Below are 17,552 nucleotides of genomic sequence, written 5' to 3'. Positions count from 1 at the left end.
TTTTTATGAAAGAGCTTTGTTATGAAGCCCGCTCATTATAGTTTACTGTATAAATTTGTGATGGGATCTATTTGCTCTAAGTTCTTGCCAGTCACACAAACCACAATAATGATGACTACGCAGACAATGTCCATTATGTTTGGGTGTGTACAGATATCATACACATCACTGATGACTGTAACCCCCCCCCCTTTACCAAGAAAGATACACAATATGCAGTTCGTTTTTTTCCCATTTTATTACAAAATAAATGAACTGCTTATGTTAACTAGACAAGCCAATGTAATTACACACCAAAGATCAGATTTCTGCAGATGATGGCTACAATGAGATAAATAGAGAAACCTGTTTCACAAAAGATCCTAAAAGATCAGAAAGATGAAGCTGCATTTTATGTTTTATTAAAGATAAGTGGGTTATCAGTTTTCTAAGAAAAAGCAGGGGTGTAATTAGTTTGTCTTCTCTGGACTGCAGGCACGATGAAAGGTCACATTCCCAGAGTTTCAGACACAGAAACATATTGTACTTCCATATCTATACAAAGGCAGTCAGCACTGATAAAGTTTGAGAAACTTTGAAACAAAGCAATTTGCATGTTCCTTCTCTAGCCATTAAAGCTAGATTAATATGATGAAGAGGTAGAATTTTTTATGGACACTGAACATGCTGATAGAAAGTTTGGCTCTCACAGTGAGGTGGCTTACAACCCCTCCAGAGGCATATGAAAAGGAGCAAAACAATTGAGCCAATGACTCAGAAACATTGATTTGTTTTATCAGTGCTCAATTAAGCAGAATCACTCTTTGTCAGAGGGAACTAGGATTTATACGGTGCGCATATTTGTCTACACAATAGATAAATATAGATCAAATCAGAGTGTACTACAAATAAAGGCACTATTCAATACAAACAGCGCAAATACAGCTATTTCAGAACAATTCCGGCCGCAGTGAAGCTCAAGACAATTTCAAAAATCTTATTTAGCCTATGATTCAGCTCAGAACTTCACACCGACCACAGACCTCCCAGATATCTGGATGTCATCAAAAGGAAATAGAGCCAGAATCTGAAAAACAAGGATACAAAAGGTCAAATTTTTATTAATGCCTTCTTTAACAATCCACTGCTGTCCTTGCAAAATGATAGGAAAAGCAATATGTCTGACACTTAGTATTCTTGTATTGTATTGCAGTATAGTTGAAGTTATGGAAGAGTGGGAACTTTAAGGATAGGGCTGGTGTCTACATTTTACTTGTCAACAGATCTCATTAAAAGGTCCAAAACCAACAATGATATTCTTCTATTTTTTTTAGGCTAACTCATTTTCTGAAACAGTTGGGCACTTAAGCTTTTAGCAAACATTTCTCCAAAAGGTGTAAATAGTGAATTTGTTGGGGACTATTTTTAAGCTGCAGATTAATACATAATTGATGCTCTGGTGAGTTTTTTCCTGCAACAGAACAGCGTATGTAGGACTAACACTACACTGGCAATAATAGTAATCATAATAACTTACATCATCATTGCCATCAGCCAGATCCAGTGCCGTCTCGTCCTCCATGTTTCGCAGCATTGTGTCGGCGCCAGACTGGCAGAGGAGGTTGGCGATGGTGGCGTCCTGCCTCCCCACTGCGAGATGCAGGGGTGTGCAGCCGTTAAACATGGCAGCATCCACATTGGCTCCCCTACTGAGCAGCAGACGCACTGATTTGATGTCATGCAGCTCAACGCCGAGGTGAAGAGCTGTTTTCCCACTGGTTCCTTCCTGTGAGGGAAAAAGACAACGAGAAAAGGCTTTAAATAAAGCCAGAGCTACACAAATGATACAACAATATAAAGTAGGTCATTTTATTTTTAATAATTTGTATTAGTTTGATATTTTTCTGATTGCAAGCAGCACATAGTAACTTCCAATTTAGCTTTCTGCAAGCATGGAAGAAAAGGACACAGATGTTCTCACAACAACAATAATAATATTATAATTAATGATAATAACAACAATAATTCAATACACAGCATGTGAGGCAGAGTGGTATTTAAGGCTGGTGAGTTAAACTGAGAGGAATGTCTGGGGTAGTTTTGGGACTGACCACCATGTTCCCTTCCTTCAATAGAAAGTTAAGATTGGCCGGCAAGTCCAGCGTTATCATATCTCATATCTAATTATGTCTCCATGAATCCTGCAGGAAGCTCAGCTCAGAGCTCAGCTTATATCACTATCAGCATTGCACAGGTGCAGCTGATTTATAGACATGAAAAACAACATCAGACCAGGAGCAGTAAACAGAGTCTGAAAGGGATAAGTGTGATTATAAATACTGGCACATTACTGGATGAAATGGAGTATACTGCAGGGTAACCCTACGCAGAGACTAATTAAACTTCTTTCAGATATGCAGCTGAAGTCTTGTGAGTAGCAGGTCGGAGTCGGTGTCAGCTTAGTGTTTGAATTCAATGAAAATTTGAAACTTATTCAAAGGGTTATTTTACAGCAAATTATATAAGGTCATAAAAAGTCAACCTTCTAGTGTGGGAGATGAAAGATTCAGTGTGGATTCACCCTTTAAGTAGAGCCTAGTTATTAAAAAGATAATCCATATAATGTAGCAAAATAAGGAGCCACCCACTTGACAGACTAACCTGGATATTCAGGTCCGCTCCCTTTTTCATCAGGAGCTTCATAATCTGATGTTGCCTGTTCAGTGCAGCCAAGTGGAGACAGGCAAGACCTGCAAGTACACATCTTGTTTGAAACGTGGAAACGTGGGGCTCATTTTAGGTCAAAAGTGAATAAGCGATGCATTGTGAAAACCATGTGTTTTTCCAAATGACAAACTGACACTATAGATCAACATGGTATTGCTTTTGCAAATTCACCACATCTGGCTAGGGTTACTGCTATTTCTTCTGTTCCAAAATGGTGCAAGATAGAAGGGTCACATTCTGCGAAATTATATTAGACTTGTTTCCTCTGATGCTATATTGGTTGAGCAATGTCAAGCTAGTTAATGCTTTACTTTGTGCTGCATTAAAGACAAGACTTGGCATAAAAGCACCAAAAGGCCATGTTATATTTGGACAGTGTAAAAAATCTGCAGTTGCATAATCTGGGAAGTTCAATCTAAGCAGAACCCACTGACAAATAATCACACAGATGATGCAGACACATAAAATGACCCTTAATAACAACAATGAATTGTTGGCTGATGAGACCCTGCAGCAGTTGGTTCCCTCACCTCTCCAGTTCTGGGTCTCAAGGATCGGCGCCAGTTTGCTAGGGGAAACATCTTTGGTCATCTCTCTGGCACAATCTGTCTGTCCGTGCTGGCAGGCCACGTGGAGTGCTGTGTTCCCATCCTGGTCCTGCAGCTCCAGGCTGGCCCCTTTCTCCACCAGGCTCCTCACCACATCTGTCAGGTTCAGATAGGTGGCCAGGTGCAAAGGGCTCTGAGGACCACGAAAAGACAAAAGATGTGTAATGCAATCAAAGCTGCACCTCTCTGGTTAAATTTAATAGCATTTATTTGACATAACGAGTCCAATTTTAACAATCATTTAAGTCATTTGTCAAGGAAATGTGAGGGTTTGATGCTTTTTATGATTTCTATCACTGTAGACTGACAAACAAAAACAATCTGAAGACGTGTTTCTGCCATATTTTACAAACAATTGACTAATTACTAAAATTTAAATTGGATTATGCAATAATGAAAATAATTAGTAGCTACAGCCCTGGTATGTTTTGTCTTTCACCCCTGCTACTTCCTGCATTTCTCAGAATGTCTTAGAGCAACTCCTAGAGAAACAGGCCTGTAGCTGTTGCATTCAGCTGTCGGTCATATGTATGAATGAAGAGAAATAAACACAAAACGTTTCCAAATGATAAAGTAAGACTTGCACCTTTTGTCCAAAAACAGACTTGTCTTGTAGTTGCACTGTGCTGTGGTGCAAGACACAACAAGAGTGCAGAGATGCATCATCAACTACTGTTTGTTTTTAATCAGTATGCAAATGTATGAAGTTTCTTTTAGAACCTTTAGGGGTAAACAAGAATTCTTCTGGGCAATGTCTCCAGAGACGAGGTCTTAGAATGACTACTGAGAGGAAATTAGGCAACCAAAGTGGACTCTAAAAGAGCACAGGGCCAACTGAGTCACTGCATGAAGTGCTGACTCTCAACTTCAGATGTTTCTTTATGACACCTCTGTCAGTCTACTCTGACTTCACTTTGGTTTCTACACGAAAAACCAAGACTCTGGTCTGACATCTTGAATAACTGGAACAATTCCTCCACCCACATCCACACAAGGATACACTCCACAGCTCCCTTTGGTTCTATTTCTACAGGAGGTAGAGGAGGGGAGTTTCCATTCTAAGTCCCTTATGAGCTAACACTAGAACCACCCACAGTGACGTCCCTGACAGAGGACGGACTGCAAATAAAGAGGAACCGCCGTTCTCTGGAAGTACAGAGATATAAATAATGCCACTGTTTCCACAATCAAGATACTGATAATGAGGAAGTCGTTTTAAATTGAAAAATTCCAGTGGAGGCTGCAGCATGCTTGTGTAGTGGAAAGATTTGTGTTGCATTTACCTGGTATAAATTGTTTTGGATGTCCAGGACTTCTTTTGGGAATAGCTCTATCAAGTGCTGAATGATGATATCGTCTTCATGGATGATTGCTAAGTGCAGGAATCTACAGGAGTAGTAAAAAAATACACATATTTCTTCAATATGCTTGCAGAAACTTGCAGACTGAATTTCACTTACATTGAGCAATTGAAAAACAGAAGAATTGAGTAGTGGAGAAAAAAAATGTATTTCAACACGAGAGAAAATGTTGCACAATTTTCCTCAGTATTCATCTCAAGAGACTATCTCGAAATCTAATACTCAGTGGGCTGAATGGCAAGATTGAGTGGTTGGGATATTGATCAATGCAAAAAAGATAGCATCACAAGCTGTTGAATTATGAGAGCGTGTTAAAACGCATATCAGTAGGCACATCTTTTCATGCTTTAGTGAAAACATTCACAGCAAACGACAAAACAAAACAAACACGCACTAACCTCAAAACCTGAGTGGGAAGTTGTAGCAATCAAATGTGTGCGAAAAAGCAGGAAATGGAACCGAGAATTTATGCTTAATTAAGACCAACCTTGAATGACACAGAGAGGGTCTCTACTGTAAAGGGTTGTAAATGGATTCAAATCAAAGTGTAGCTTAAATCTGTATATTCAATTATCAAAGGCTGAAACTGATGTCTAGTCACAAAAACAGCATGAGCATGAGGGATGTTGTTTTACTGTACTGTCAAACGCATGTTACTGTGGTCTCTGAAAGTTTAGACGTGATGCTCATCTTCTTTAAGAGTAAAGGTCATTTGACCAAAGGTTTGGTGCTGCAGACTTATTCAGAGACAGACAGTGTGGGATCAAACATTCAAACTAAATTTCAGTGCAGACCATCCATTCAGCTTTCTGCTTTGAACAAACCACTGACAATTTCAGATTTCCTGTTAAATGCTGTACATGTTAATATCATTTGTGCAAGAAAACCTCTTCTGTCTTTTTGAATTACATACAGCCTTGCAAAATTATTTTGATTTGATTAAATTACCTCAGTGGTTGGTTAAATGTTTAAATATGGTTATGTTATTTTCCATTAGATTTAAGAGGATGAAGCACTTGATCATTTGCAATTACTGTGCAATAGTTGACATATTACTGGTCCTTTTTTAACTGGTTGATCAATATAACCTATTTGTGTTGCATATGTGAGTGATATTTTCTCTTTTACCCCCCCCCCCCCCAAAAAAAAAATAGAAAAATAAAATAAATAAAATAAAATAAATTTTTACAAAACGCTTATTACTGACTGACAAAATGCAATTACATATATCCTTGTTTGAACTTTTAGGGCAAACGTATTTACTTATTTCTTAAGCATGATAAAATTCCTGTTAATCATTCAAAATGTGTTTGAAAATATTTCAGTGGGACACATAATAATTATGTAGAGGTTAGCATAAGGCAACTAACAACATGACTCATTCCTCATTCCTGGTGTACTGCAAACTTTACTATCAAAATAAAGATGACTTGTATTTTCTTGCAATTATTGCAACAAAACAACAAACCACCTTTTTCTGTGTAAGTGGCTGGGAAACATCTCTCTGACATGTCAAAGTGTTTTGTAAAAAAAAAGGGAGAACAGGTCATGTACAGCATCTGTGCAGTATATTACCAAACATAATATGAAGAAATTAAATGATTCATCTTTTAAGTTATTTTTCAAGCAATCGGAATATGTTGCTTCAGACTCTGGGAAACTGTTTTGGCATTTTTAGATGCAGACCTTAACTAAATCAGTGAGCTAAGATGGGCTACAAGTACCTTTATCCAAATTTGAAACACCCATAAAACTGGAAAAAAAACTGAACAAATGGAAACAAAAACAGTCTTCTCCTTAAAAATCTATTGTAAAAGGAGATTATTTGGTATAAATGATAGGATAATGCATCACACAATAAAGCATCATGATCGTTTTCATCACTGACTGATTTAAATGTCTGCAGCTAATGTATCTGCACAAGCACTTAATCAACTCTGTGAGCGAACGACTTGGTGTGAAAGGGACTTCCTGGTTTGAATAAGACTTGAATGAATAAGAACTAAAAAAAAATCCCACAGGGGAAAATTTATGTTTGCACGATTCTCTCTCAGTAGAAGCAGAACAGAGTGGTGTGTTTCAGGTGTTTTTTTCCCCTCTCAGGTGTCTATAGTTAGGGTGTGAGAATGAAACCATGTGTCCCCAACAATCAGCAAGCGGAAATGAAAAGAGGTCAGAGACACAACAACACTTCTGCAACGCTGTGACTGCATCAGTCGCTGGATTCCAGTCATGTACAGGAGTCATTAACAAGCCTGCTTCAGGGCTGTAACAGACTGATGACATGGCAACAACAGATGAGTGGGTCACAGAAGAAGTTCTGCATGGGCTGATAAATCTGTGTGTGGAGGATGGTGTGTTCCGGTTGTGTGCAAAAAGCTGCAGTTTCCTTGACTCAAAGTGAGAAAAGAACAGAAGCAAAAAGCTACTGGCAGGTAATATACAGACAGTTTTAGTCAGACATCTGGTTTGGAAAAAAAAAAAAAAGCATAAGAGGCAGCAGCAGCTTGTGGATTGTGGGATCCTGCAATAAAAAGATACCATGCATGCACAAACACACTATGCTATCCTGATCGACAAGTTTCTTGGATCAAAAGCAGGCCTCAATGCTGCCTCATAGCATGTGCTTTGTCTGTGCAGCATGGGGAAGTCCAGGCCTATCTGTTTCACTTCTGTTTTCTGGCTGAGAGATGCCTCACAGGAGTCCATCCACATTCATGACACGGACAAAGTTCATTAAATCGTCTGCAGTATCACACCGCCATGAAATCCCCTTTAAAACAAGAATCATGGGAAAAACTGTGCCTCAAATTCAGTGTGATTTACCAACTGCCACTGATGGGTGTTTTTAAATTCTTCATCTTCAGGGGATTAAAAGAATTTATGAAATGCTTCAAACACCAGCTGGGCTGAAGAGATCAGAGGGCAGATAATTAATCAGAAATCTCATCATCTCATCATTTTGAGCCATTTTCATGGTTCTCTGTATCCACCCTCTGAAATGTAAAACATTGCTGCTTTTAACGCATTGTCAATTGAATCTGGGTACTAACAGACGGTGGTAATTACAGTTAATATAATTATGCTCAGAGAGAAGGGGGTGGACAAGTTGAATATCACTTTACAGGGGCCAATTTAAAAACTCCTATGGTAAATTGAAGACTAAATTTCATCTTTTCCCCCCCAAGTTTTGCTCATTGTACGACACTGCAGACTACTTCATGACAGACCCAGCAAACGTTATTGGTGAAAACACTGGTCAAAATGTTAAGAGAAACGGTTAAAATGCCAGACACCACTTCTGAACCTCACCCACCAGTATGCAACACAGAAATGGTTTGCTTTTTTATGAGAAGTTTGGATAGTAAATAAAAACCTACGTGTCTCCCTCTTCAGTAATAGTTGTGAGCAAGTTCTCCTCCTGTTCAGAGAGTTCAGAGCTGTGTGTTTGCTCCTCCTGGTCGCCGGAAAGCGTGCAGCTCTCCACTAACTCTGTCAGACTCTCCCCCGTGATGGACGAGGAGCCGTAGGCAGAATCCAGGCGCTCCTCCACGGTGGAGAACTTCTCCCTCGGCCCGCTGATGTCCGTGCCGGGATCCCGGGGCTCCTCCGACTTCAGCATGGAGCGGTACGAGTCAATGCCCGAGTCTGTGCGGTTCTCTCCTGCGAATTCCAGCAACTCATCTTTACTACAGTCGTCCGACGCCATAGTGCTGCTGGTGCTGGTGGTGGCCTCGCTGGGTTTCCCCCTCCCTCCTTCCCAGTGGACTTAGAGGCTACTCGGGGTTGTTGTCGCCGCCCGGTGCTCGGTGATGTGACCGGACTCCGAGGATAGAGTGCTGACACCTGAGGAAACCACCGCTCCGTTGTGAAACCAGAGGAGTGAGCCGCTGCGTTTCATTCCACTGACCGATAATACATTACCATTCAGCTACGGACCTCCAGTTTTATTTAAAAAAAAAAAAAAAAAAATCGATTATAGACTGTTAAAAAAAAGTGTTTAAAAAGCTTTAAAACGAGGTACAGTCATCACAAACTTGGTGAAATGGGTTAAAAACAAGCAAAAAAGAGTCGTAACGGCTGCCCGTCGTCTAAATATCCGGTAACAGCAGAGCTCCAGGCTGAGGGCATATGAGCAATGAAAGGTAATAAGGGGAAGAGCTGACATCTGAAAGGGTAAGCTGTTTTTGTCAAGCGGGGGAATCCCCAGTGCGAACACACGAACACACACACACACACACACACACACACACACACACACACACACACACACACACAACTAGAAAAACGCGAATAGCGGAAGTGATGCTATTTTCAAAATAAAAGTGATAAAAAAAAATAATTTCTGTAAACGATACCATTCTTTTTTTCGTTTACATCACACCTACACATTCTGCCAATTTTACAACAATGCTTTATGGATAATTTATATGCTGAATCTAGTATTTTTTAAACTATCTATATTAAGAGGTGCCCTGTGCAACAAGGACCTAGGCATAGAAAAACAGCTCCATAGTGCTACTAAAGGTCAAACTCTCCACAGAGAAACTTTAAATATGACTAATTCCAAGCCAATATTCCTGATTGTGTGGAGAAAGGCATGGGATTCATTTTGTGTGTTAATGAAAACGCACAGAAAACTGGGATTGCAAACTATACAATTACTACAAATCAAAATTACTGCCATCCCAAAACATCACAAAGTGAAATGAAAAGAATGTGATTTGCTTAACTTACAGTTTCAGTGTGACTATATTGGCGGCCTTTTATTTTTGGTTTGCAATTCTCCTTTTTTCTCTGAACCTGGTCTTTACTGTAAATAGACAAATGTTCAAGGGTTCGAGGAGGCATTTAGATCTGAACAGCTAACTGAATAAATGAAACATTAATAAAAATCCAAATAACCTAAGGAAATTATTTTAGAGATCACAGACTCATGACCTCAATATTTCATAAATCTGAGCCAAGTGAAGTCTTGCGTCCTCACATATAAATTGCAGGTCAACTACAAGTCTTTCAAATCAATGAAGGCATGAATGACAGATTTTTAGTGGTTTTTTTTTTTTTTTTTTTTTTTACATAGACCAAGACATTTTAATGCATATGCTTCATAATTAAATGCTGAATCTGTGTGCATGTAGTTTCATTTTATTTTTTTTTTATCATTCTGGGATCTTACTAGGTTTTTCATCTCAAGTAAGTGAAGTCTCACATGCAGCCATGTTCATCTGTTCACCAAAATACCACGACAAACTCTCTTACATGTCCCTTTGCTGCACTGTATTCCCCAAAAACACGCTTTCAACAGACGTGAGTTTTATTTTTAAAGTCACAACAGGAAGTCTTGTTCCTCACAGCAGCAGGTTTGTCACTGGCAGCAGCAATAAACTGCAGACACATTATTATTCATGGGATTTTTGGCCTTTGTCTGAGAAGCTACAAAACCTGAACTTGATTCACACACGTCTGACTAATTTAATGTGACTGTGACACTGAATATTCATTAGTGCTGAAGTGTGTGCTGTGGACTCATGTGTAGGGTGACAGGAAGTGTTAATCCACACTTTGAAATACAGTATAACATAACACCACAATATTTGTTTCACATAGCCTACTGGTGTGGCAGCTCTGTATTTCCATTGACATATTGAAACAATAACTTAATTTATCTCAATCAATACGTGATAAAATAATACATTTGTCCAGCATTTTCTGTCTTGGGCCAAGGCTTGTAATGCCTGTAAGCAGGGTTTAATGTTATAATTCTGACCTCCCAAATATTCAGGAGTAACCCAGCTATCACTTCTTATTTCCCTTTTCTATTTTGGAACACGCTTGTTGTGGTTTGGCCTTTAGAGGGCTCACTCACACAGCTACTGCTCTCTGCTTTGAGAAAACCAGATTCATCATAAATACAGTTAAACAATAGTGACTGTCAGAGAGAAACCTTTACTGCTGCCAAGAGCTGCCATCTGTTTTCATGTCATCTACTGTTATGTTTACTTATTCCATTTTGTGCCAGCAGTCCAGTCCAATGTCCATACTGTGGCCTATGATAAACAAAGGCCTGTGTGCCAGGATTATAAGGTAAATGGTTCATGTTTAAACAGTGGTGTTACAATGGAAGGAATGGGAAGAATGTAAAATATGCTTTTATACATCCTTAATCTTATTATTGTATTTCTAAGTATTTATGACTGCGCCACCCTCTGCTTTCCCATAACAACTCATTAAAGCTGTGCCAGTTGTTGCCACTTGTCCCTCTGGCCACAGTAAGTCAGTCATAGTAAATAAAATCAGATAAACATTAAATTGGACCATATTTCAGTTCATCGCAGCCTTTTGGATTCATCTCAGGAAGTGAGATCTTTTGTGTCAGGAGTGAGGAGATTATGACTGATTGATTGATTGATTGATTGATTGATTGATTGATTGATTGATTGATTGATTGATTGATTTGATTGATTTGATTTGATTTGATTTCCAAACCCAAACCCAAGTGTTTCCATAAATGTGTGTCATCTTGGTAATTATTTTTATGACAGGAAAATTCGACCTGGATAACTTTTAAGAGTTCAATATAGAAATTTGCTGCCAAAATCATCACACACTTTTTTATAAACTTCATTTGTGACACATGAGCTTAAAGATATCTACACTCTGTTGTGAAGCATAGAGCGTAAAAGCATAAAGAATTATCTTCATAACAAAATGGAAATATGTTGATGAGAGTTGAACTTCACTAACCTGAAGTATAAAATACATTACTGAAAGAAAAACATATACCTTAATTTCATAAACTACTCATACCTTAAATCTCCCATAGGCCCTACTTAGTTCTACATTTTATGTGCTTTTAATACTGAATATATTAATGTTTTGTCTTAATGTCATAATACACAAACTATGGTCAATCAAAACATGAAGATCATAAAATTCACAAAATTATTATTGCACTATATGCATTTACATTGTTTTCCCCTATGTAGTGTGTCTGTGGTGAGTTTATTGACGAGATATAATGGTTTGTTTTTATCTATAAAGAAATAAAAGGTCAAGACTATTTACCTGTATGTTTCTCAGTAGCTCTTTTTGATTATTTTTTCCTACTATTACAGCCTTGTACAGGAATATAATAATCTTTTGGTGCATAGAGACAAGGTCATGCAGCTAATGGGATGCAGGGGGTGGGTTCCTCTGTGCAGCACCGCCTCTGTGTGCGGTTGTGATTTACTTGAAGTGGGATGTGTGTGTGTTATTTACATTGTTGTGTCGGGGTGGCTGCTCACACGTGCCGCTGCCTGTCGTCTTTGTCCTGCTTCACAGCTTCGCTGGCTGCCATGGGCACTGCCTACAGGGAGAGGAGCTGTCTGCCTGCCTTTGCCATTTCCTAACATTGCATCCCTTGCAGCATTCTTCATCAGCATCTAGGCATTGCATCTCGGAAGGAGTCTCTCAGTCTATTCTGATTCCGTGGTCTTGTGAGGCACAATGAGCGGATTCCCGTAGGCTATACCCAGCGACGTCTGCCCACCTGGAAGACGCTGGGATGGTGCGTCTTTTGAGCGTTTCCATTTGGGCTCCGAGTGAACTGGTTTCTTTTGGATGATGCGCAAAGGGGTTCTCGGTGTGTTTGTGTTCCAGTGTGATTTGGAAAACCCCTATCCCAACAGGAGATCCATGCCCCGGTTTTTGTACCGTTTTCATCATCATGTCCCCAGCATCGGCTGCAACGGCCAGTGAAAGCAGCACCACCACCACCGTCCCCGAAGAGGAGTCAGACAGCCCCCGAGAGGAGGTAAGGAAACACTGTTTGCAGTGTGGAGGCCAATTCCCTTACCCTAATGCATGTGGAGCAAATTCAGCCTTTCATTAGTGTCACAGATTTCATTGATATTACAGTGGAATCACAATAATCTCACTATAATAATCATAATTTGCAGAGTAGGGTTTAATTGGAGCCAATGTACATGCAACACATGGGAATTACAGTATGTTACAGTAATTGTACTTGTGGGCTAATATACAGTAATGCATATGAACCTGTGCGTCCGAGCGCGCACCCGAGAGTGTGGACGTGCATGCATGTCCTCCCGGTTTGTCTCCCCTCCAGACAAGTGGTTTCCAAAATGGGGTTCAGGGACTTCTTGTGGGTCCTGGAAAAGGTCCAAACGGGTCGTCAGGAAAATGATGCTGTTACAGTCAGAGAATGTGAGAATGGGCTGTTTTGTTCAAATGTTTCCACAGTTATTTTCCCACAAGAAAACTCCTCGCGGGAACTAAATCTGTGTGGGTTTGTTCCAGATAGTGAGTTATACACTCTCTGAGGGCAAATGTGAAATGTTAGAATAACTGACCATATTTTTTTGTTTTGATGCCACTAAAACAGACTTTTTCTTTGCCTGAGTAACAAATGTAATCCTTTTTAGTAATCAGAAGTCTTTACTTTCCTGTCACTGTGTAGACTTCCCCTACAAACACACATGTTGGACAAGTTACATGTCCATTACACAAGAGGGTTTTTATGTAACCTAGCTGCTCTTATTATGTCAAGAGAAAGTGTCCATGAGTGTGAGAGGCACTTAGTTAAAGGCACCACAGTGGTCCCATAAATTGTGACGCTTCTCAACTCTTAAAGGTTCTGACTGGAACATTTGTTTTCTAAAATACTGATCACGTTTCTTAACTGGCTGTTTTATGGATTTTATACTTCTTAACACAACAGCTTTCATTTGTCTCTTGTGCCTTTTGTTTTTAATAGATATTTTCATGTTCAAGTGCTCATATATTATAAGCTACATGTTCTCTGTATGTTTATAGTTTCTTTTTAAAGCCTGAATGCAAATTGTTTGTTTTCTTGTGTGAAAGGACTATAAAATACATACAACACAACTAGTATCAGTGCTCACACTTGTCTGAGCAAAGAATATAATGATACAGGCTCAGAATAAGAAACTTCAGAGGCTTTTTATACCATCTTACACCATATTTGTGTAGAATACAAATCGACATTGTTCCAATTTAGAGGCAGATGTTAGATCCAGGAGAACACATTGAAATCATATTGTAACCAATAAATGTACTGATATTTTTTTCTGCTTCACCAAATCCATGTTTGGAATCAAAAAATGCATCTGTCTGCATCCCTGCATGACAGATACATGAGGTTTGCTCTACCTCTGAATAAAAGGTCCTTCTTGCTAACCAGACAGGCCAGAGGAATTTCTTTGTCTAATGTGTTCAAGGTGTCAACACCACTGTGTTCATGTGATGAGTCACTTTTCTGCTATGCATAGGCCTAATGAACATCTCTGTTCTGATCTCAAGCGGGGCCTTTTCAACTGAAATGTCGTATGTTGCAATAGAATAATAATGATGATCTTGTTAGCCACCAGCTGTCACTGAATCTGTCAGTTCGCCTAATGATATTATTCTTCAGGTGAAGGGTGAAGCTTGCTCAGTTGAATTTTTGCGCGCGACACCTTGATTTACATGTCTACACGTCTCTGTACATGACTGCTGTTTCAAGGTTTGCTTTAATTTAACCGCACATTTATAATAAAAAAGCTGCAACATAAAGGTACATTTGCGTTCCATATAAATGCAGGCACATTTTTGCTTGACTGTTTCACATGCAGAATGCTGTTTCCTGCCACACAACTGTTCATCATTATTCCAGCTGCTTAAACAGAGGGCTGTAAAATGTAACATGAGCCACAAAGTATGTCATGTTGTATTGATTATGGTTGTCAAGCGTGCACAGGATACTAGTGAGTAAATACCCCTCCTGCAGTAGGTTCATCTCAAAGGGGAATTTCAGTGTTAATCCCTTTTGCACCGTGGGGTGTAACCTTGGGTTGGTAAGGGACTTGGGGAACCATGTGACCAAGGTGGGGAAGATAATTATGGAGAAAGAACATCTATTATTTACGCTCGTCTGTCACTCGTAGAGCCACAGAGCTGATGTGTTGAATTCAATACATCAATGCAGTGGTGCTGGTTGTGTGACTGTTGTGGTCACTCATATGTAGGGGCTGACCTATGGGCTGTCCTATGTGATATATGTTTTTTAATTGAATCAGTGCTGCTACAATACAATCCTAAGTGTTGGATGTCTATACACAGCAGCCTCTGCCTTAGTGTGATGTGTTATGCAAATTTTTTTGAATGAATTTTGTTATAATCCATCTTTCCTGGGGCTTTTGAATCTCTGCCAGGTTTGTGTAGCTGTGTTCCCAAAAGGCGTGACTAGCTCTTGATGCAGGCAGTGGGGCTTGCTGTGCCCGAAGTGATAAAGGATGGCACCAGCTTTATGCTGCCAGAGTCAAACAACTGCTGTTTTCTGGCTGGCTTGACATTAAATGTTGGGTCTACCCCTCAGAATATTTCCATTCTCTTACTCCTTTTTTTTTTTTTTTTAACTCTCAGATATCATATTTATATAAACAGAGGTAGCATTTGCTATGTGCACACCCACACACCAGTGAACCAGAAGTTCACAGGGCTATTCACTGAAAACAAGGTGTATAGGTAACATTGAACTTTTGCATTAATCAGACATTTTTCTTGAATTTGATTACACATGTGAGGGGGTCTTTTGATCATAACAAGCACAGACCAAGACTTGAGAAATTGGCTCACAGCTCATGCATAAACTATGCAAAAGCACTTACAATGCAGAAAATTTACTTAAATATTTTATATGTGGGCCACTGCTTTTTAACTCTGTCTAACTTTATCTCTAACAGATTTTTAGGTCATACTCATTTTTATCAAATGAATCACAATATTATATTAAAAATGTGTAGTGGTTCCTCATGGCTTTGATGTTATTAAGTATTTTGTCACACACACATTCGTTTTGTTAATAATACACAAAGATGTACCATTTACTTCTAGTCGAGAAATATACAGTATTTTTCTAGTAACATTTTTCTGTTTTCTCATCTTGTAGCAGCGGCCCCAGAAACAGTCCTTGACTAAATCCTTGTGTCAGGAAACCCATTGGAAATGCCTGCTGCTGTCCCTGCTGATGTATGGCTGCGTCGGGGTGATGGCCTGGTGCCAGGTGACCAAGGTCACACGCCTCTCCTTCGACAGTGCTTACAAGGGAAAATCCATGATGTACCACGACAGTCCCTGCTCCAACGGCTACATCTACATCCCTCTGGCCTTCCTGGTCATGCTCTATGTGGTCTACCTGGTGGAGTGCTGGCACTGCTACACCAGGAATGAGCTGCAGTACAAGGTGGATGTGGACACTGTAGCCGAGCGCATCCAGCGAATGCAGCAAGCTACACCCTGCATCTGGTGGAAGGCCATCAGCTATCACTATGTGAGGAGAACACGGCAGGTGACGCGCTACCGTAACGGAGATGCATACACCACTACACAGGTGTACCATGAGCGAGTCAACACCCACGTGGCTGAGGCGGAGTTTGACTATGGGAACTGTGGGGTTAAGGACATCTCAAAGCACCTGTTGGGCCTGGAGGGCTTCCCTATCACCAGGCTGAGGTTCACTAAGTGCTTTAGCTTTGCCAGTGTGGAGTCAGAGAACTCCTATCTGACCCAGCGGGCCAGGTTCTTCACAGAGAATGAGGGTCTGGATGACTACATGGAGGCCCGTGAGGGAATGCATCTGAAGAATGTAGACTTTAAAGAGTATATGATTGCCTTTTCTGACCCCAGTCACCTCCCCTGGTACGCAACTAACTCCACTTTTTGGCTGGCAGCTGCTTTCACCCTCTCCTGGCCTCTGCGGGTGCTGACAGAGTACCGCACTGCTTGTGTACACTACCATGTAGAAAAGCTGTTTGGTTTTGACTATGTGCCAGCAACACCATCTGAAGAGCGGCCGTATTGCCGACACATCCCAAGAGTCAACACAATCGACAGCACAGAGCTGGAGTGGCACATCCGCTCCAACCAGCAGCTGGTGCCCAGCTACTCAGAGGCAGTTCTCATGGACCTGGCCCAGCTCTCAGGGAGCTGTAACAGCTACTCCGTATGTGGAGGCTATGGCAGCTACAGGCAGAACTGTGAACGCTGCCACCGTGCCATCAGCAGCTCCTCCATCTTCTCTCGCAGCGCCCTCAGCATCTGCAACACAGGGAGCCCTCGCATCCCCTTTAGCGCCAGCCGCTTCTCACTTGGCCGCTTGTACGGCTCCAGGCGGAGCTGCCTGTGGAGGAGTAGCGGGAGCCTGAATGAGCAGTCCTGCCCCACAGAGAGCACGCGCTGTCTGTCAGGCCAGCAGACCAGCGAGGAGAACCCTCCAGCCTATCAGGATGCTCTGTACTTCCCAGTGCTCATTGTACATCGCAACGAGGGCTGCCTCAACCACGACCACCACTCCCTGCACAGAAACGGCTCCTGTGTAGAGACCTCACTATGACCCACGGCTGCCACACTTGTCTGAGCAAAGAATATAATGATACAGGCACAGAATAAGAAACCTCCTAACTCCTGGGTTAGGATAATAATGATTTCTGCTTCTCCCTTTTACTACTACAAGCTACCACAAACAAGGATGTGTTCAAGTTTCTAAAGGTACTGTCGCCTCAAACAAACAGAAGGAAAAGTATGTCTGGGAAAGTCCTTACAGTACACTTAATATGTCAGGGAAAACAGACTTGATGGTCTTGATGAGACTGTTGTTTAAAATGCAATGCGGCTTTAAAGGACCATACTGCCAAAGTGTCAGCGTACAGCGTCAATAAAGAGTCAAATAACCAAGGAATACTAAGAGGAGTCACATCCTACTGTAAATGCCATATTTGTAGATCTTAGTCACAGACAATTTGCAAGGACATGAGTCAACACGTTCTAGTATTTGGAGCCTAAAATGGGTTCTGACTCAATGGTAGCATAAGAA

The 17,552-nt window shown here is 40.6% G+C and overlaps 2 protein-coding genes across 2 annotated transcripts; one reads left to right on the top strand and one right to left on the bottom strand.

The window, feature by feature from the left end:
* Nucleotides 1-219: 219 nt before the first annotated feature.
* On the bottom strand, nt 220-8,849 carry nfkbie (NFKB inhibitor epsilon). Its single transcript, XM_022738026.1, has 6 exons — nt 8,056-8,849; nt 4,598-4,700; nt 3,237-3,447; nt 2,641-2,729; nt 1,517-1,765; nt 220-1,066 (listed from the first exon to the last, which is right to left on the bottom strand). The coding sequence occupies exons 1-6, from the start codon at nt 8,382-8,384 to the stop codon at nt 998-1,000; spliced, it is 1,050 nt and encodes a 349-aa protein (XP_022593747.1). The 5' UTR covers nt 8,385-8,849; the 3' UTR covers nt 220-997.
* Nucleotides 8,850-12,283: 3,434 nt separating this feature from the next.
* Nucleotides 12,284-17,072, top strand: tmem151b (transmembrane protein 151B). Its single transcript, XM_022765893.1, has 3 exons — nt 12,284-12,302; nt 12,349-12,473; nt 15,630-17,072. Exons 1-3 carry the CDS (start codon nt 12,284-12,286, stop codon nt 17,070-17,072), a joined length of 1,587 nt encoding a protein of 528 aa, XP_022621614.1.
* The last annotated feature ends 480 nt before the right edge of the window (nt 17,073-17,552 follow it).

The sequence above is a fragment of the Seriola dumerili genome, unplaced genomic scaffold, assembly GCF_002260705.1.
Source record: "Seriola dumerili isolate Sdu_G_001 unplaced genomic scaffold, Sdu_1.0 BDQW01000025.1, whole genome shotgun sequence".
NCBI classification, from domain to species: Eukaryota; Metazoa; Chordata; class Actinopteri; order Carangiformes; family Carangidae; genus Seriola; species Seriola dumerili.
This window is presented reverse-complemented; position numbering and strand designations above follow the sequence as displayed.

Excerpts from the sequence above, each read along its gene's own strand:
- nfkbie (XM_022738026.1), bottom strand. The coding sequence starts at position 8,384 with ATGGCGTCGGACGACTGTAGTAAAGATGAGTTGCTGGAATTCGCAGGA. Across the intron at positions 4,701-8,055 it reads ATTACTGAAGAGGGAGACAC|ATTCCTGCACTTAGCAATCA; the intron begins GTAGGTTTTTAT and ends CTACTCCTGTAG. Across the intron at positions 1,067-1,516 it reads TGGCTGATGGCAATGATGAT|ATTCTGGCTCTATTTCCTTT; the intron begins GTAAGTTATTAT and ends CTTGTTTTTCAG.
- tmem151b (XM_022765893.1), top strand. Across the intron at positions 12,474-15,629 it reads CAGACAGCCCCCGAGAGGAG|CAGCGGCCCCAGAAACAGTC; the intron begins GTAAGGAAACAC and ends CTCATCTTGTAG.